We start from the raw sequence: 20,665 nt of genomic DNA on the forward strand, positions 1-20,665 counted from the left end.
CTATTCAGGAGGCTGAAACACAAGAATCATTGGAACCCAGGAGGCAGAGGTTGCAGTGAGCCGATATCACACCACTGCACTCCAGCCTGGGCGATGGAACAAGACTGTCTCAAAAAAAATTAATTAAATTTAATTTTTAAAAATTCTTCTGTGCCGGGCGCGGTGGCTCACACTTGTAATCCCAGCACTTTGGGAGGCCGAAGCGGGCGGATCACGAGCTCAGGAGATCGAGACCACGGTGAAACCCCGTCTCTACTAAAAAATACAAAAAAATTAGCTGGGCGTGGTGGCAGGCGCCTGTAGTCCCAGCTACTCGGGAGGCTGAGGCAGGAGAATGGCGTGAACCCGGGAGGTGGAGCTTGCAGTGAGCCGAGATCACGCCACTGCACTCCAGCCTGGGCGACAGAGCAGGACTCCGTCTCAAAAAAAAAAAAAAAAAATTCTTCTGTATCTCATCAAAATTATGTAAGTAGATAAAATTTCTAATAAGTCACTTCAGCCTGCAGTAATTCAGAACAAATGCTCACTAAATAAAAAATAGGCCAGGCATGGTGGCTCACGCCTGAAATCCTAACACTTTAGGAGGACAACACGGGAGTATCTCTTAAAGCCGGGTGTTCAAGACCAGCCTGGGCAACATAACAAGACCTTGTCTTTACCAAAAATTTTAAAATTAGCTGAATATAGTGGTATGCGCCTATGGTCCTAGCTACTCAGGAGACTAAAGTGAGAGGATTCCTTGAGCCCCAGAGTTCGATGTTGCAGTGACCTAAAATCGCACCACTGATTCCAGCGTGGGCAAAGAGCGAGACCCTGTCTCTAAATACATACACACAAAAATAGTCACGAGAAAGTGCGTTTAATTTTTTTCTTTTGGGAGACAGGGTGCTTTTTCTAAATAATGAATGTCTATCTACAAAGAACTTCCCTTAAAAACCAAACTTTCCTCAACCTCATCTCCTTTAATTTTTCTCTTTCCTTATATTTTCCACACAACAATCAAATCGTCTACTATTTTCCATGCCCTATAACCAGGGTTCTACCCAAACCAGGAAGCTGTATTAGCTGTCTCAAAAACTTTTCCTAGTCCTTCAGTGTTCCTGGCAGCACTGTTACTATCAACTTTTCTTTCCTGAACACATAGTTGTCTCTGTGGCGACTGTACTTTTTAGGTTCTTGTCCTGACAGTTCACTATCAATCCTTGGTAATCAGTTCTCTTACTCTCCCAAATGTGAACATTTCTCTTCTCTAGCAAAAAAAAAAAAAAAAAAGCATGTGGTTCCCAGTTTTCCCTCTATGCAGCTTCAACTCTGACTTCACTCTATAACTGTATCCTAAATTTCCAATACAAAAATCTTTTTTTTTTTTTGAGACGGAGCTTCGCTCTTGTTGCCCAGGCTGGAGTGCAATAGCGCAATCTCGGCTCACCGCAACCTCCATCTCCCAGGTTCGAGCAATTCTCCTGCCTCAGCCTCCCTAGTAGCTGGGATCACAGGCATGTGTCACCACACCTGGCTAATTCTGCATTTTTTAGTAGAGACGGAGTTTCTCCATGTTGGTCAGGCTGGTCTCGAACTCCCGATCTCAGGTGATCCGCTCGCCTTGGCCTCCCAAAGTGCTGGGATTACAGGCATAAGCCCTTACGCACCGCCTCCAATACAAAAATCTTAGCAGCATCAAAACTAACATGCCCAAAACAGGTCTTTCTTTACTCTTCACTTGCTCTCCTTCCTCTACTACAACTGCTCTAATATTTATTAATGGTATCACCACTAATGAGTGAGCACCTTGATATCTAAGAATCATCTTATTCCCTTCCCTTTACCTAACATCTATTTCTGTCATTTCATACTTCAAAATGCTCCCTTCTTTTCTACTCCTTTTGTATTCCCACATCTTTATAGCAATAGCATCCTAAGTCCATCTTTAACCTTCCCTTTCAAGTTCATTCTATATAGTACCTAAATTTTCTGAAAATGCTCCTTTACTTTTCTGAATCTTTACTGTTCGGTATCTGTCAGGGTACTGCCAGGTCATAATCCCCCTTCCCTGAGAAGTGAGCTATCCCCAGTCCAGAGAGTTCTTCCTGTGTCTGAGCAACTTGACCCTACTGTCTCACCATAGCAAAACGGTCCAGTGCTAGGTATCTCATCCAAGCCAAACCAAAGTTGGGCTTTTGCTTTATTGTTTTCTCAAAGGAACATGAGACTGGGACTGAATTTACTTGCTTTTGAGACAGGAGATGGAACATATCAGGAGCTGAGGTATCGTCATCTTTCACCATAGGAGGTAACATGGTGGTTAAGAGGTAACACAGTGGTTAAGAGCTTAATCACATCCCAGACTGTCATAAAACATCTATTTCTCTTAAAACTATACTATCCTTACCCATAAGAATAATATCCACCTCATAGATGTGATAGGATGCTTAAATGAAGTAAGTGGCATAAAACATTTAGCACAGTATGTGGCATATAGTAAGCACTCAAAAAGTTAGCTACTCATTTTGGAATGAGTAGCACAGTAAATCTGCAGAAAGAAAAGAATGGAAGTAGGCATGCAGACAAAAGTAGAAAAAAGATTCACAAGACTAATTCAATTCCCTTTCTGGGTCAAATACTTTCCATGTTAGGGTTCTTGGCTCCTGTGTCCTTATAATACAATGCTCTTTCTTTGCTTATCTGTTTCTTACAAAGGACCCTGCCTTTTATAATTATACACTACAGACCGGGCATAGTGGCTCACAATGGTAATCCCAGCACTTTGGGAGGCCGAGGTGGGCAGATCACCTGAGGTCAGGAGTTCGAGATCAGCCTGATCAACATGAAAAAACCCCATCTCTACTAAAAACACAAAACTTAGCTGGTCGTGGTGGCACACACCTGTAATCCCAGCTACCCCGGAGGCTGAGGCAGGAGAATCGCTTGAACCCGGGAGGCGGAGGTTGCAGTGAGCCAAGATCACGCCACTGCACTCCAAGCCTGTGCAACAAGAATTAAACTCCGTCTCCAAAAACATATAATATATATTTTTAAATATAATTTTAAAAAGGTTATGCTTTTGCCTCTTCTTTAAAAATCCTTGGCCAGGCAACATGGCTCACGCCTGTAATCCCAGCACTTTGGGAGGCTGAGGCGGGTGGATCACTTGAGGTCAGGAGTTCGAGACCAGCCTGGCCAAAATGGAGAAGCCCTGTCTCTACTAAAAATACAAAAATTACCCAGACATGGTGACGCATGTCTGTAACCCCAGCTACTGGGGAGACTGAGGCAGGAAAATCGCTTGAATCCAGGAGGTGGAGGTTGTGGTGAGCCGAGATTATGCCATTGCACTCTAGCCTAGGCAACAAGAGCGAAACTCCATCTCAAAAAAAAAAAAAAAAAAAAAAAACTAGCCGGGCATAGTGTCTGTAATCCCAGCTACTCTGGAGGCTGAGGCAGGAGAATCACTTGAACCTGGGAGGCAGATGTTGCAGTGAGCCGAGATCGTGCCATTGCACTCCAGCCTGGGCAACAGAGCGAAATTCCGTCTCAAAAAAAAAAAAAAAAAAAAAAACTTAATGTCACCCACATCCCACCAAATGATGTTAAAATAAAATGCCCCCCTGCAAAAACTTCTTTTTCTTAAAGAGACAGGGTTTCACTTTGTCACGTGGACTAGTGTGCAGTAGTGTGATTACAGCTCATTGCAACCTCAAACTCACGGGCTCAATGGATCCTACTGACTCAGCCTCCCACATAGTTAGGACTACAAGTACACGACCTCATGTGGCTTCTTTTTTTCTTTTTGTAGAGATAAGGTCTCACTATGTTGCCCAGGCTGATCTCCAACTTGTGGCCTGATCTCCAACTCAGGCGTGATCCTCTCACCTTGGCCTCTCAAAGCACTGGGATTATAGGCGCAAGCCACTGCACACAGCAGCATCTAATATAATTTTTTTTTTTTTTTCTGAGACAGAGTTTCGCTCATTGCCCAAGCTGGAGTGCAATGGCGCGATCTCAGCTCACTGCAACCTCCGCCTCCCGGGATCGGGCAAATCTCCTGCTTCAGTCTCCCAAGTAGCTGGGATTACAGGTGCACGCCAGCACACCCAGCTAATTTTTTGTATTTTTAGTAGAAACGGGGTTTTACCATGTTAGCCAGGCTGGTCTCGAACTCCTGACCTCATGTGATCCGCCTACCTGAGCCTCCCAAAGTGCTGGGGTTACAGGCTTGAGCCACCGTGCCCAGCCCTAATACACCTTTTAAGATAACTACCTTATTCACACTGACACTTTGACCATGTCCTTAGAGAGAATAAAAGAGTAGACGCAGGTAACAAGTGGCATTTGAGGCAAATGATGCTGGCATTCTGACACTCCCTATTCATTATCTTCTCTCTCCGAATACCCACCTTATTTTCTTATCTTTTCCAGCCTTCAATCTACTGTGACACCCCCTGGAACAGCCTCATCTCATTGTCAGTGTTTACTAATAAACCATAGGTTCCACCACGTAGTGACCTATTCACCACAAACCGTAACATGATACAAAGAAAAAAAAGTCAAAGAGTAGCTCTATAAAGCTTTCACCAAGTCCCAACTTTCTATGATAGATTTCCTCCTCCATTTGCTAAATCACACTAGAATAACAGCTGTAATTCTACTAAAGTGCATTCTCACACACAACCAAAACATATCAGAACTATAAAAAAATTGCTCTGGCCAGGCACGGATGCTCACACCTGTAATCCCACCACTTTGGGAGGCTGAGGTAAGAGGACTTCTTGAGCTCAGGAATTTGAGACCAGGCTGGTCAACAAAGCAAGACCTCATTTCTAATAAAACTCAGGCCGGGCATGGCAGCTCACGCCCGTAATCCCAGCACTTTGGGAGGCCAAAGCAGGCAGATCACCTGAGGTCAGGAGTTAGAGACCAGCCTGGCCAACATGGTGAAACCCCATCTCTACTAAAAGTACAAAAATTAGCTGGGTGTGGTGGCGCATGTCTGTAGTCCCAGCTACATGGGAGGCTGAGGCAGGAGAATCGTTTGAATCCAGGAGGCAGAGGTTGCAGTGAGTGGAGATGGCGCTACTTCACTCCAGCCAGGGCGACAGAGCGAGACCGTCTCAAAAATAAAATAAAATAAAATAATTAGCTGGGTGTTAAGTGCTGCAGGCCTGTAAGTCCCAGCTACTCAGGAAGCTGAGGCAGGAGGATCTCTTGAGCTCAGGATTTCAAGGCTGCAGTGAGCCATGATTGCGCCACTCCACTCCAGCCTGGGGAACAGAGCAAGACTGTCTCAAAATAATAAAATAAAAATAGCTCTGGGACTCAACACATTTTTATAGGCTACTCAACCATTATTTCTTTTTTTGTGAGACGAGTCTCGCTGTGTCGCCCAGGCTGGAATGCAGTGGCGCAACCTCAGCTCACTGGAACCTCTGTCTCCCAGGTCCAAGCGATTCTCCTGCCTCGGTCCCCCAAGTGGCTGGCATCACAGGCGCACACCCAGCTAATTTTTGTATTTTTAGTAGAGGTGGGGTTTCGCCATGTTGCTCAGGCTGGTCTCAAACTCCTGACCTCAGGTGATCCACCCACTTTGGCCTCCCACAGTGCAAGGATTACAGGCATGAGCCACAGCACCCAGCCCATTATTTCTACTGGTCAAAAATTGCCCAGGCAAACACAAAAGCTTCTGCTTTTGCTATATGCCTAGGTAAAGAAGCTGAAATGTTTGTTTTCTACCTTCAGTCTAATTCCATAATCAACACCAAGGGAAAGGAATTTGCTGTAACAAGATGTCTTGGAATAAATAATAAATCAATAAATATAATAAGATTTAGAAAAAGGAACTATCACATTTTAAATGGTAGGTTTGCATAAACTAATGAAAATAAAATCTATTTCTGATATTTTCAGAAATCCAAATGGGAAAAATGCTTGTGGACACAAAGGATAAACATAGCTCCCTCACTGTGTTTTTTGTGAGATAGTCTCTCACTCTGTCACCCAGGCTGGAGTCATGGTTCACTGCAGCCTCGACCTCCCAGGTTCAAGCAATCCTCCTGTCTCAACTTCCAGAGTAGCTGGGACTACAGGTGCAAGCCACCACGACCAACTAATTTTTTTTTTTTTTTTTAAACAGTCTCACTCTGTTTGGAGTGCAGGCTGGAGTGCAGTGGCATGAGCTTGGCTCACTGCAACCTCTGGCTCCCTCGTTCAAGCGATTCTCCTGTCTTAGCCCCCACAGTAGCTAGACTACAGGCACGCTCTGCCACATCCAGTTAATTTTTTGTATTTTTGGCAGAGATGGGCTTTCACCATGTCAGCCAGGCTGGTCTCAAACTCCTGACCTCAAGTGATCTGCCCACTTCAGCCTCCCAAAGTGCTGGAATTACAGGCATGAGCCACTGTGCCCAGCCCCAACTAATTAAAAAAATTTTTCTTTTGTAGAGACTAAGTTGAGCAGGCTGGTTTCAAACTCCTGGACTCAAGCAATCATCCTGCCTCGGCTTCCCAAAGTGTTAGGATTACAGGTGTAAGTCACTGTGCCCGGCCTACCTCCTTTTTTTTTTTTTCCTTTCCTGAGAGTCTTGCTCTGTCACCCAGGTTGGAGTGCAATGGCATGATCTCAGCTCACTGCAACCTCTGCCTCCCAGGTTCACGCCATTCTCCTGCCTCAGCCTCCCAAATTAGCTGGGATTATAGGCGCATGCCACCACGCCCAGCTAATGCTTGTAATTTTTTTTCTTTTTTTGAGACGGAGTTTCGCTCTTATTGCCCAAGCTAGAGTACAATGGCGCCATCTCAGCTCACTGCAACCTCTGCCTCCCGGGTTCAAGCAATTCTCCTGCTTCAGCCTCTTGAGTAGCTGGGACTACAGGTGCGTGCCACACCCAGCTAATTTTTGTATTTGTAGTAGAGACGGGGTTTCACCATGTTGGCCAGGGTGGTCTCCATCTTTTGACCTCGAGATACTCCCGCCTCGGCCTCCCAAAGTGCTGGGATTACAGGTGTGAACCACTGCACCCGGCAACTCCTTCATTCTTACAAGAGGTTTAGAAAAGTTCTGAAATAAGGTAAACACCCAAGTAAAAAAAAAAAAAAGATTTTTATGTTGGTTTGCCAAAGGGACTGAATGCCTGAAATCAGTGAGTGTTCGAAGTTATATACACCCAAAGACGTAGTAAAAGGAATATGATAGTCACTAAATGTATTGGTTTTTTTTTCCCATTAAACAAAACCTAACAGAATTATCAATGTAACTTCCTTATGTTTCTATTTCCATTATATTTTAACTATGATTAGCCAGTGTAACCTTCAAACTTCTTCAAGCTTTCTTGATTCTGTAACTAGTTAACAAAGCCCAAATATGACTATGTATTTTTGTTTTCAAAGTATCCAAAATATACTCACTTGATTCCATTTGTTTTTCAGTTTTACAAAATCCGTTTAATACTCGAAGTCATTATTTGGCCTAAATTATCTCTTACATTATGATATTTGAAGAAATGACTGACAGCCCCACAAACCACAACAGGAGTGCAGTTCCTAATTTCCTAAACTACTCACTAAAGTTTAATGTTTTTGATAAATAGTCCTTACCACTCTGGCTGCTCTCTCCTGAGATTCACATTTCCTGCAAAACCATGGTCCAGTGGGTACTTGAACAATGCCATAGCAAGCTGTTGAAAAATGAAATGTGTTAAAATGTTAAGATTCGAAAATCAAATACCCTTTCAAAGCCCTATTAATCTACCTGTCACTATTCAAGTAAACTATCTCTTTACAGAGAAGTAAAACAGTTCACATCCTATTTATCACATACACAGCTTACTTAATTAAAAAGTAAAAATTCTAAATGCAACTCTTTTGTGTTACCTCATCAAAATAAATCAAGGCTGAGTGCAATGGTTCATGCCTGTAATCCCAGCATTTTGGGAGGTCAAGATGGGAGGGCTGCTGGAGCCCAGGAGTTCCAGAACAGTCTAGGCAATACAGTGAGACTCCATCTCCACAAAGAAAAATTTTTTTTAATTAGGCCAGGCGCAGCGGCTCACACCTATAATCCCAGCACTTTGGGAGGCTGAGACAGGCGGATCACCTGAGGCTGGGAGTTCAAGACCAGCCTGACCAACATGAAGAAACCCTGTCCCTACTAAAAATACAAAATTAGCCAGGCGTGGTGGCACATGCCTGTAATCCTACTACTCAGGAGGCTGAGGCAGGAGAATCGCTTGAACCTGGGAGGCAGAGGTTGCAGTGAGGTAAGATCGCACCACTGCACTCCAGCCTGGGCAATAAGAGTGAAACTCCATCTCTAAAAAAAAAAAAAAAAAAAAAAAAAATTAGCTGGGCATGGTGGCATGTGCCTACAGTCCCAGCTTACTCAGGAGGCTGACTTGAGCCTGGGAAGTCAAGGCTGCAGTGAGCCATAATCACACCACTGTGCTCCAGCCTGGGCAACAGCGGGAGACCCTATCTCGGAAAAAAAAAAAAAAAAAAAAAGGGATGTTTATTTCTAAATACATAATGATGTGAATGCTCCAAATGATTTAAGTATACATTACATATCTAATCACAGTCTTGTTTTAAAATTGGTTTTTAAAGTTAATAATTAGCTCAAAACTGAAAATTTTCTAAAACTCTAAAAACACTAATAACGAAGTAGACTTTTGCATGAGCTTGCTAGGCAGAAATATGAAAATATCTTAAATATTGGAAAGCATTTAAAGAATATAAATTCATGTCAGGCGCGGTGGCTCATGCCTGTAATCCCAGCACTTTGGGAGGCTGAGGCAGGAGGATCACCTGAGGTCAGGAGTTCCAGACCAGCCTGGCCAACATGGTGAAACCCCGTCTCTACTAAAAATAAAAAAAAAACAATTAGCTGGGCATGGTGGCAGGCGCCTGTAACCCCAGCTACTTGGGAGGCTGAGGCAGGAGAATCACTTGAACTTGGGGGGCGAAGGTTTCACTGAGCCGAGATCATGCCACTGCACTCCAGCCTGGACAACAAGAGCAAAATTCCATCTCAAAAAAGAAAAAAAAAAAATGAGCCAGGTGTGGTGGCAGTGCCTGTAGTCCCAGCTACTCAGGAGGCTGAGGCAGGAGAATCACTTGAACCCGGGAGGTAGAGACTGCAGTGAGCCGAGATTGCCCCACTGCATTCCAGTCTGGGCGACAGAGGGAGTCTCCGCCCCAAAAAATATATATAAAGAAACAAAGAATACAAATTCACAAAGCAGAGTACTACCTACTGTACAATCATGGCAGAATATAAATTCAGTATAACTTTTTAAAACTCCAAAAGCTAAACTTCTACTTCCAGTTAAACATTTGTAGGACCAGGCAAGGCAGCTCATGCCTGTAATCCCAGCACTTTATGAGGCTAAGGCGGGCAGATCCCTTGCGCTCAAAAGTTTGAGACCAGGCCAGGCGCAGTGACTCACACCTGTAATCCCAGCACTTTGGAAGGCCAAGGCAGGCAGATCACCCTGAGGTCGGGGGTTCAAGACCAGCCTGACCAACATGGAGAAACTCCATCTCTACTAAAAAAAAATACAAAAATTAGCTGGGCGTGGTGGTCCATGCCTGCAATCCCAGTTACTCGGGAGGCTGAGGTAGGAGAATCACTCGAACCTGGGAGGCAGAGGTTGCGGTGAGCCGAGATGGCACCATTGCACTCTGGCCTGAGCAATAAGAGCAAAACTCGGTCTCAAAACAAAAAAGTCAAGACCAACCTGGGCAACCTGGTGAAACCCCATCTCTACCAAAAATACAAAATTGGCCCTACATGGTTGTCCAGGCCTGTGGTCCCAGCTACTGGGAAGGCTGAAGTGGGAAGATGGCTTGGAAGGTCAAGGCTGCAATGAGCTGTAATAGCACCCTGCATGCCAGCCTGAGCAACAAAGTGAGAACCTGTCTCAAAAAAAAAGAATTTGTAAAATGTGTCTGACTATAAATGGTCTATCCGTCAAAAAACACGGCACAGGTATCCAAAACACAGCATCATTGCCCAAAAACTTTATTCAGGTGTACTTCTAGGAAGGAAAATTTAAGATTTAAATAAAAATTTTATATATTGGGACATAGAAATTACTATCAAATTTTGATAGTTTATCATCCAATTCATAAGAAATAGCCTTCAAAATACCAATGAACACGGGATGACCTTACAATCAGTGTCTGGTTTGACACGCATTGTATTCACTCCCTAAAAAAGCAAGACATGCAACTTGGCTCTTCTTTAAAAGTCTAGGGCCAGGCGCAGTGGCCGACGCCGGTAATCCCAGCACTTTGGGAGGCCGAGGAAAGAGGACCACCTGAGGTCAGGAATTTGAGACCAGCCTGGCCAACATGGCGAAACCCTGTCTCTACTAAAAAATACAAGAAATTAGCGAGTGTGCTAGGGCGTGCTTGTTATCCCAGCTACTCGGGAAGCTGGGGCAGGAGAACCAATCGCTTGAACCCAGGAGGCAGAGGTTGCAGTAAGCTGAGATGGCACCACTGCACTACAGCCTGGGTGACAGAGCAAGACTCCGTCTCAACAAAATAAAAAGTAAAAAAATAAAAGTCTGGGAATAAACAGCATTCTCGGAGTAAGTTCACTACCTCGGAATCATCACCACTGCATCTAGGTCTCCCTTCCCAAATGTGACATTCGTTTCTCTACAAAATGCACTTTAGCACATGTTCAGTTTTGTCTCCCCTTTGGTGATAGTCCTTTCCAACAGACTACTAAAAACATACGCATCACTTAACGCCAGATTCAGAAATGCGAAGGGACATGGAGCCACCAAAAAAGAATGTAGACTGTTTTGTCCTGGATTCCTTACCACGTGAAATGGGGAAAAGTCGGCCACTTCAAAGGCCAGAAAAGTATCTTACTAGTGTCCTCGGCCTTCTTGTACATCCAAAAACCTCATCAATTGTTAACAACCAGGAATAAACTAAGAGGCTCCCCAAATGTGACTTGGCACCGCCACCTCTTCTCTTCAGCCACCTAGGCTGGTGGTGGCCTGCCGCGGCCACCCCACAGGCGCCGCAGCAGCCCCGCCACTCCAGCACGGTCAGCAACGGACTCCGCCATCTCCTCCGCAGACAGCTACCGGGCGGCGGCGGCAGGGCCCGAGCCTTCTGACTCGGGGTGCAAGGGACCCCGCATCCCTCCCCACCTAAAGAGGCGAGGCAACCCCCAGAATCCCCGCCCTGGCGCCGCGTCCCCGAGCCCGTCTCCACGCCACAGGAAGTCTCCAAACACTGCGGCAGACAGGCGGCTGCAGGCCAAGGGAGAGGAGAGCGCTCCACTCTCCCAAACCCACGCCCATGGCCCCGGGAATCCCGGGAGGGGCGCGCGCCGCCACCGCCCCCGCCCCGACCCCGGCCCGGATCTCGAGGGCGCGGCCGCCGCCTTGCCCCGCCCCTCCCCGCCCCGCCGAGTCAGCAGCCCCCAGCCCCGGACGCAGGCGGCGGCCGAATGACACTTGAGAGAGTGAGAGCGGAATCACATGACAGTCCAGGCCACACGCACTTTCTCCCACATGCGCGGCCCACACCCCCCGCGCCCCGCCGCGGACCCTCCGCGTCCCTCCCGCGGCCGCTGCACGGGGCGGGGGCGCCGGCGGTTGCGGCCCAGGTGGGGGCGGCGGTGACCGTTGGGCGCAGGCCGGCGGGCCCCGGCGGTCGGTTGGGTGTTTACCTTGATGCACCGCGACGCTGCAGCCGTGCCCGTCGCAATAAACCAGCGGGTTCTCGGCCCAGCCTCTCTCGTCTGAGCAAACGCAACAGCCTCCAATCATCTCCTTCATACTATGGGAGACCTCGTCCTCCAGTGACACGGGCCGGTCGCTAGAGACCATCTAAGAGGGAGTTGGGGGGACCATTAAAAAACACATGCAAGCCGATTAGTGCTTCCCCCCCACACACAGCCCCCCGAGCCCGCCCCGGCGCCCCCCGCCCGGCCCGGCAGCCCACCGCTCGCTCACTCGGGCTTTGCCGCTCAGTCACTCACGTTCCGCACAGGAGTCAGGAGCCATGTCCTTGCTGATTCCCCCCACCTCCCCTCCACCGCCTCCTCCGCCTCCTCCTCCTCCTCCTCAGCGTCCTCCCTCCCCACCTCCACCCGGCCGCTAACGCGGGCGCCCGGAGAGGGCACACATAATCAAGATAGGCCTCCGCACAGGCGCACTGGGGGGGGCTCCCGCTGGGCCAGGGGCAGCGAGGGAGGGGAAGGGGGCTGCGCTTCCTCCTCCGAGCGTCACTCGGCGTGCGCGCCCGTCCTGCGGCCGGCGTGAGGGAGGAGGCCCGGGCGAGGCTAGCCCTGCGTGCGCGCCGCCGCGGCCGGTCGGCTGCCCCCGGCCTATCTCCGGGGCCCCGTCCCCCTCCCCCGCGCCGCTCGCCGCCGCCGAGGTGTGCTGGGGGTGGGCGCTAGGGGAGCCGGCGGCGCGCGGAGGCCGGAATGAGCTGACGCGGGGGCGCGGGGGCGCGCACGCGGGGGCGGGGACGTTAGGGCCGCCCTCTGCAGCGCTGGTGGCGCGGGCCGCGTGTGAGCGTCGGGAAGAGGCTGGGGAGGTGGCGGGGTAGGCGGACGCCCAGGGCTGGGAACGGGTTTTCTCCGAATCGCCAGAGGGGACTCCCCGGGGGCATCATCTCCGTGCCCTGGGAACCTACCTGCTGGCCTTTTCCTCCAAGACAGGCCCGTGGAAAACGAGGGTGGGGCGAGTGTGCCAGCTCCCATGAAGGGTGTAATGAAGCATGGCTTCCTGCAGTTGGCCGCGCTAACTTCACAGTCCTGCCGCAGCCTCTCCACCCATTACATTCACGTCCTGGACTCTTCCCAAAGTTCACCCGCTGGAAGTCCTACCAAATCTGCCGCCCATTTTCGCACTACGTGGGCCCCAGTGACAAACGAAAGTGCATTCCAGGCTGCAGGTCAAAAGCCTGGTTTAGGGCTGCACTCGGAGAGGGAACGCCAAGGCGCCCCTCAGCTCGGTGTGCAGGACAAATGGTGGTTTATCAAGAATTAGCAATATAATACGATGATCTGGAAAATGCAGTTGTATTACACCAAAAGGAAGAAGGAACTCTAGCCCTCCTAGTCAGTCGCTAAAACATAATTAACGCCATCAGACAGTGGCGTCCAGTTTTGATGGAGGATTCCTCTGATCCGGGTCTTTTCTCCAAATTTATACTTGGAAATGTGAGGTCATTTAAAAGTGGCAAAAAGATGAGAGCTCCCACCTCACAAACAAATGGAAAATGGATTAGGCCTATCTGCATAGATTAATTAGCTGGATACCGAGCACTTTTAAACTAAAATCTTCCACTGTCGCCCTATTCCTTATGCATCCGTAAAGCCCAATATTGATGTTTAAGCAAAAAATGTCTAATTAGAAAGGTTTCGCATGAAATCAGAATTATGTATAGATTGTTTAAATGACAATCCCAGTTAAAAGGCGAATTCATGACACATGATTAATACCTTGCAGGTACAAAATGGTTCTTTATCAGGAATTCGCATTATAAATGTGCTGATCTGGAAGATGCACTTTCGCAGTGCTAAAGCACAGAGAACCCAAGTTCTCCTAGTCGGTCGCCAAAAGATAATATAATGGTTTGGGCTTTAAAAGCCTTCTAAATGTTCTTCTGATAAAGGGGGGTTAGAAAAGGTATCATGGCTGTTTTTCTACTTCAAATTAATTGCTAGAAATATGTGTAAGAGTGATAATAGGTATACAGCGCAATGAGAGCATATATAGCAAATTCAGATGTTTTAGAAGCTGAGATGTACAAAGTAATGGCAATTAAAATGTACACTAAAACAATGAGAATTCACATAGTGCATTTAGAAAAGGTGACAAGACTACATAATGTGAATTCTTTTTTGGGATATGACAACAATACATTTCTGGATATATAATAATTATATTTTTTAACTATCTTAAAACTTTATGAAACTAAAACAGCCTTCAAACAAAACTAGACTGTTTTGTGTATCTTAACCATATATTTTATCTTCACCCTTATACAAAGGATACCAGCTCAATATCCAAGTCCTGTTCAGACTCTTACTATAGAGCAATTTTGAGTTAAAAATCAATGTGAAACTTCCCCTCCCAAACACTGCAGCCAAGCCTTAATGCATTAAATTATTTAAAAATACATTTGTTTTATTTTTAATGCATTGGAGCTTAGTTCTTGTGAAGGAATTAATTTGTATGTAAAGAAGGATGGGTACCTTGCCCTATTCTTTAACACTTAAAACAAATGTAAGTAAACACTTGCTATTTCCTAAACAAAACAAAAAAAAATTATCATTTGTAAGAGGTTTCAGAAATTTTTAAAAATAGAGAAAATGTATTATTTCATAACAGCCTGTATATAAATAGTATCTGAAACAAGTTTTGTTAAAGATGCATACATGTGTTCACAAAATATAATTCAAATTATTTAAAACTGATTTTAACATGTTGAGTATGAAAATTATAAGAAAAAACATGAGTGTAAATAACTCATTTTCATTTTAACTCGTACCAGATGTCAAACTTTTTCTTACATATCTGAAGTATAATATTTTGTATATTTCTATAAAATGTTAAGTGAAAAGGAAGAAAAGCAGACAGTATAAAACAGTAAAACAGTTCAAATATGCAATTAATTCATTCAGTAAATATTTATTTAACATTTACTGTGTACTGGGGACTGTTTTGGATATGGGGAATACAGCAGTCAGAAAGTTCTATTTGTCCTTTGTGAGACATATATATATATATAGTCATATATGTAACAATTGGCTGAATATGCTAATTTTCCTACCTCAAAATGGATAAAACTTGTAATTACATTGGCAGAATTGTTAAAGTATGCTTTTTAAAATACATAGCAATATAAAAATAAATTACCATAGGAGTTATAAAATAACTTTGTGAAAAAGAACAATTTCAATTGTAAAATGTTACCCTAAAATTTTATTTTATATTCTCAAAATATCCTTCAAAAAAGTATATGTAGTACCTCTAGGATAAAATGAAACCCTGTTGTCTCTAAATATTGCTTCACATAACAGCAGCTAACTCAGTACTAGCTCATCGGTTTCTCCAAGCTAATCATCTGAGGAAACCACAAAAAACTCAAGTATTTTATGATGTAACCTCTAACCCTACTATAGTGGGAAGATGTATTTTTGCTCTATGGGTAATATGTCTTCCGATAATTTTCTTTATTCTTTAAGGTAGGCACCAAATTTCTGTATTTGCTTTTCCATAATTATTTAATAAGTAGATATTATGAAAGAAATATTTAAAACCATATTCATTTCAGAGGTTAGTACTATTCATATTTATCTCCTTTGTAAATTAAAGTTTTATTTGCCTTCTGTTTGTGCGTATTATATTTGGTCTATTGTACCCATTGTCAAGGTATATAAATTTCTACAATGGGGTATAGAAACTGAGGTCTATTTCTACATCCATATGAGGGATACTTCTATAATGCTGACACTAGATACACTTTCCTGAACTCAGATTCTTGACTTCCATAGTGTGTAAAATTCTGTATTGGCTCTTCGACTAAGTTTTTTAAACAAAAAGCAATTAGAATTCCTGCATCTGCTAAACCTCATTGGAGTCTATCAACTTGTTTCTAAATAAATTAGTTGGAAAAGTCAAAAAGACACTTACGATCTGTGCAGACTTTCAGATATATCCTCTTTTACATAGAGGAATCTCTGTTTTTTGTTTTGCTATTTGGTACCCAAGAGTCTTTACCTTTTTCATTAAGAGTTTATTATGAGCCATGTATTTATGCCAGTAGGATTAAAATACTGAAGTGTTTCTGAAACTAGCTTTGTTATTAATACGTCACCATAAATGAGTATTGTGTCTTTATAGATGCAAAACCACCATGGCACCTATATCATGGAGTACTATTTGAAATTTCATATAAAAATATTCTCTGCAATTATGTTTTGAATTGAGATTCTGTTAATGGCTTTTTCAAAAATCTATTTAATGAAACTTGTTAATCTTACTAGGTGGTTATTTTTTACTCACCATCACACCTAGCAAGTGTCTTGCACATAGTAGGTCTAGAGTAAATGTTTGTTTAATGTCCTCAATTGGTGTTTAAAAGCTAATTACACTCTGAACTTTATTCTTCAAAGTAAAGCAAGATTTTATTTTGTATGTACAATTGAACTAAAATTTGTAAGTAATGATTAACAAAAATCTTCAGGTGAATTGATTCATCTGAAGATTTTCAATAGTTGAAATTAATATCAGTTTTTATTTACCAGGTAGTTTAGAATTGACTATTCTAAATAGCCCTCAAATGTTTACCACCCTTTCATGTAAAAGTCATCATTACAAAACAGTCTCCAACTTAGAATCAATTATAATTAATATTGCTTTTAGATACACTTTAATTTTCTGAAAGTTCGGTAGATAACTCTGAAATTTAAATTGTATGTCATCTAAATAAAAATCTTTTTAAGAGTCAAGGTCTAACATTTGAAAGGTTTGGTTTGGTTAATCGTGTTTGGCCTCAGAGCTATTTCTTTTGCTATAAAATTAATATCAAATGGCTGTATTTACATTTTTTTAGTAAAACACCATGTAATTATCAATATAAAAATGCTATCTAAAATATGCCTTTAGGTACTCTAGGTGTTACATAAATCTCGTTAATGATTCAGAGTTGAACTATTTTTTTCCATGATGCAGCAATACTGAAAGGTGTTATATTTTGACTTTTCAGAGTATCATCAATATAGTATGTATTGTAAGGTCCATGTTCTCATTTTTTACTGACACTGAAGATCTGCATCTCTGTTATAATTAAAGTGTGATTAAAGTGACATATTTAGGTGTCTGTTTATAGGCTACATAAGATTATCTAAGTGAAAAGATTCTGGACGTGGAAAAGAGGAAAATCAGTTTTTGAAATGGAAGAGAACCTTGAAAGAAATGCAACATATCTTAGACTGAAAAAAAAGAAGAAATTAAATTGAATTTATAAATACTATTTGGACCAAAGAAGATCACTTTTTAAGATTTAAATGTTTTCCTCTCCAAAAGGGGCCACTGCTTACCAAATCCAGAAACAAGCCCAAGAATATGTTAATTAAGTGCATTGTGTCCCAGAAAGAATGAGGTTGACAAATTCATTTTTTATTCCTTCGATTAATAAACTGTTGGTCTAGTACATCTTAGATTTTTAAAATCTATAATGTGCATATTTACCTCCTGAAACTGTACAGTAACAGTGCCAAGGACCAACATGACCCCATAGGGTGAATCTTATGAAGCTTAACATTCCTGGCGAATTAAACACACAAGCCTCAGATCACTTTTTGTCAGCCTTATTTTACTGCGGCGCTTGAGAGCCAGAAGGTAGGTAATTTTTATATGGTGGCACTTTACCCCAATTAAAAAAGCAATGATCGTTGGTGCAAGCAGAAGTGGAAAATATAATGACATAAAATTAAAGAAAGGTATCACAAAGACTGACCAGGAATGCTACTTGTCCCTGTCCATCCCCACCCCCATTCATGCCCTTTTTCCATCCATTTGTTGTTTTTCTCACAAGAATACATGACTCCCAAGAATATTTTTACTTTAAATGAAACAAAAAATATCTGAAACAGTGAATGATGTCAAACGATTCACCTTCTACTATCAACTTTATAACAGATAAACATGTAAAGCTATTCTAAATATTCAAAGACATAAATAAAAAATGTAAATTGATGGGGGGAACTATGGGAGGATGAGTGTGGAACGAAAAAATAGATTGAAAATACTTGATTTTCAACACCGATTTTTTTTTCTGTTCAAATCTTTCCATAGTTACGCCTCAAATGATTTCTTACGTAAGAATTTCTCCCTATATCTCGAAATAACTGAATGATTTCCATGAGGAAATGCAAGTTTAGAAAGAAGACCCGCAAAATGAAAGTGTTAAAATGCAAGCAACTTCTACAGCATTTCAAATGCAAAAATACAACCATCACTACCTTTAACTGACTCTTAAGGGATCTTTTCAAACAGATGCTATTTATGAGCATCATCTGTTAACTCCTTTCTTGTAATTCAAAACTCTGTCAAATGATGTTTTCATGATGACGTGTAAATATAATATTCCATTAAAGATCAATTCTAATTGGTTTTTTAAAATCTACCTTGGGAAACAGTTCTTCATAACACACAGACTAGTAATGAGTATTTTAGAAGGAATTTCCGCAAAGTCTATCATAAACCTAAGTCGAAATTACTCTCTTGCCCTAGTAAGGTTTGGACCACAGGATTGAAATTATTTTTTCTTGGCCTTTCACGCACGATGACTTTGGTCTTGTCGACAAGACTCGCAAGCACTTGTTGGAAATCTTCATTTAAAAAAAAAAACAACTGTAACGTTGGCCAGAAATATTTCTTCCATATGCCTCACAAAGGAAAACAGAGTTTATTAAGTGGATTGCAATTATGTATTTCCAAAACGTGGCTTAAAAGCAAATTAAACGTTTTTCCCTTTTTAAATTCCCTATTTTGAAAACGCACTTCACGTTAAAGGAAGCCCGTTTTTCAAAGGGCTAGCTCAGCCTTTCCTTTTAAAACTAGACTTTCTGTGTACAAAGAAGAGCTGAGTAATCAGTAATAAGGATAGCGAAACGTGCTTTTCCGAATTCCTTTGAACCATTTTTTAAATGGATTTTTGAATCCATACATTTCAAGATATTTCAAATATTATGTAATCTACTGTAACTTTCCGGATCCAGAATAATAACTGCCCACGTGTGTCTCTTATCAATTTATCACTTTATAAACATATCTATGTTGCTTTCCCTTTTTCTCATAACGTGTGCGTTGCAGGCTCGCCCGGCTTCCTTCAATTTCGCAGCACGCTGTAAAGGCTCCTTCCTCCGAGGTCTTCAGCTGGGAACCCCTCGCTGGCTCAGTCTGACCATCAAAACTTGCCCCGCCGGCCGGACCCGACCCGGCCGGAGCTCAGGAGCCCGGGGAGGCGCCGGCGGGGGTCGGGTTGGCCCGCGGGACCCCTCCCTCGGTCAGGACGTGCTCGGCTAACAGCGGCGCTAGGGCAGAACAATGGGGGCGGCCCGGCGGGCGCGAGAAGCCAGGTCCCGCTTCCTCCGGCCCGCCGGCCCCCGCCCCCCGAGGCCCTCCCCGCCTGCCCCTTCGCGCTCGCCTGTCCCGCCGCGCCTTCCTCCAGCGGCCCGGCCCGGCGCACGCCCCGCCGCCCGCACGCCTTCTTCCCCGCCCGGACCTGGCCGGTCCTGCTTCCCCCGACTCCGACCCACTGCGCTTCCTCCCAAGACTCCAGCTTCTTCCCCGCAGCCGCCGCCTTCGCGCCCTTTTCTGAATGTATTTTTACAATTTCCCCTTTCATTTCCAAAAGTGGCTGGGAAGTCTCGCTTCCATCTTAATGTTGATTTGCTATTTCCCTCCGGAAAACATTTCCTCAGGAAACCCCAAATCTAGAACGAAATACAGCAAACCCCAGAACGCTTTTAACCCTTAAGACATCTTGTATTTAAAAAAAAAAAAAAAAAGCATGTATGTCTTAAAACCGGCCAAAGAACCATCCCCTCGCTCTTTATTTCCTCCTGTAAATGCTATTATTTTAAACTCTCCATTTTAAACTCGTCCTTCGGGCGAGAGGGCAGAGAATGTGCCTAGCAGCACGCAGCAAATCAGAGGTTTTATCTTACGCCTCCTGGGACTGGGAAAAAAAGTGGAACGTGGCCGAGGGAGCTTCCAGGGCAGAAAACCGACACAATTCACTGGGGACACCGCTGGGCCAGGCCAGGCGGGGGAGGCGCGGCGGGGGCGTCGAGGGCTCTCGGGCTCCGGGCCTGGGCGCCGCTGCGAGGAGGGGAGGCGGTTTTAAGTCGTGGGGGCTGGGAGGGCGGCGGCGGGTCGGGCGTGACGAGACTTTCGGAGGCAGGATGGGGCGGCGGTGGAGTTGCCTGGGCTTTCTCAGCGCCTCCCCCCACCCACTACACACCCAAATAAAAAAAGGAAAGTTGGAGGGAGGCGGAGAGGAGGACAGCCATCCCCATTTCCTCCCCGCGACGCCGCGGAAGGGCTGGGGCCGCTGCGGGCAGAGAGAGGGCGCGCGATGAGGCGGGCCAATCGCAGTCAACAGGTCCAGGCCTCGGTGGGGCAGCTGAGCCGGAAGGCCGGCGCCCCCTCCCCTCGGCTCCCCGTCCCTCCCCTCTCTCGCAGGCCCCGCGCGGTAGGGGAGGCCCGGCCCGGCCCTCCCCGCCCCGCGCGGACTCGCGGCGGCCGACTCCGCCGGGGCAGTCGGGGTGGGGGTGGGGCGGGGGTTCCCCGCCGGAGAATCCTCCCCCGGGGCTGGCGGCGGGGGCGGGGAGCGAGAGCCGGGAATGGAGGATTAGGAAGGACTCCAGCTCGGCACGAGCGCGGCCCGCGCGAGGGATCCTGGGTAAAAAGTGGCCGCGCGGCACCGGGAGAGCGCGGAGAGGAGCCGGGGTCAGAGGTCAGGGCCCTGGAGCCCCGCGTACAGAGCCCCCCACGTGAACGCAGCGAGCAGGAGGAACCTTTTTGTTTTCGACCGCGCCAGCATGCTCCCCTGTTGACCGAGCTGCTTGTCCTGGGCTGCTGGGGAGAGGAGCTCCATTGCGGATCTCCTAACCCCACCCCCCGCT

At 45.1% G+C, this 20,665-nt stretch overlaps 1 protein-coding gene across 6 annotated transcripts in view; it reads right to left on the minus strand.

Annotated features, from left to right (window-relative positions):
• Positions 1-12,316, minus strand: part of MLLT10 (MLLT10 histone lysine methyltransferase DOT1L cofactor) — a 212,401-nt gene extending 200,085 nt beyond the window's left edge. For 3 of the 6 annotated variants that reach the window (XM_030819220.1, XM_030819221.1, XM_030819217.1), the window contains exons 1-3: positions 11,970-12,316; positions 11,684-11,843; positions 7,588-7,667 (exon numbers count right to left, since the gene is read on the minus strand). In XM_030819220.1, the coding sequence (XP_030675080.1) occupies positions 7,588-7,667; positions 11,684-11,843 (240 nt within the window). In that variant the 5' untranslated portion in view covers positions 11,970-12,316. Of the gene's footprint in view, positions 1-7,587; positions 7,668-11,683; positions 11,844-11,969 lie in introns of those variants that run through there. The other 3 variants (XM_030819218.1, XM_030819219.1, XM_030819225.1) reach the window with 3 other exon arrangements.
• Between the last annotated feature and the right edge of the window lie 8,349 nt (positions 12,317-20,665).

This window comes from Nomascus leucogenys, chromosome 9 (genome assembly GCF_006542625.1).
Source record: "Nomascus leucogenys isolate Asia chromosome 9, Asia_NLE_v1, whole genome shotgun sequence".
NCBI classification, from domain to species: Eukaryota; Metazoa; Chordata; class Mammalia; order Primates; family Hylobatidae; genus Nomascus; species Nomascus leucogenys.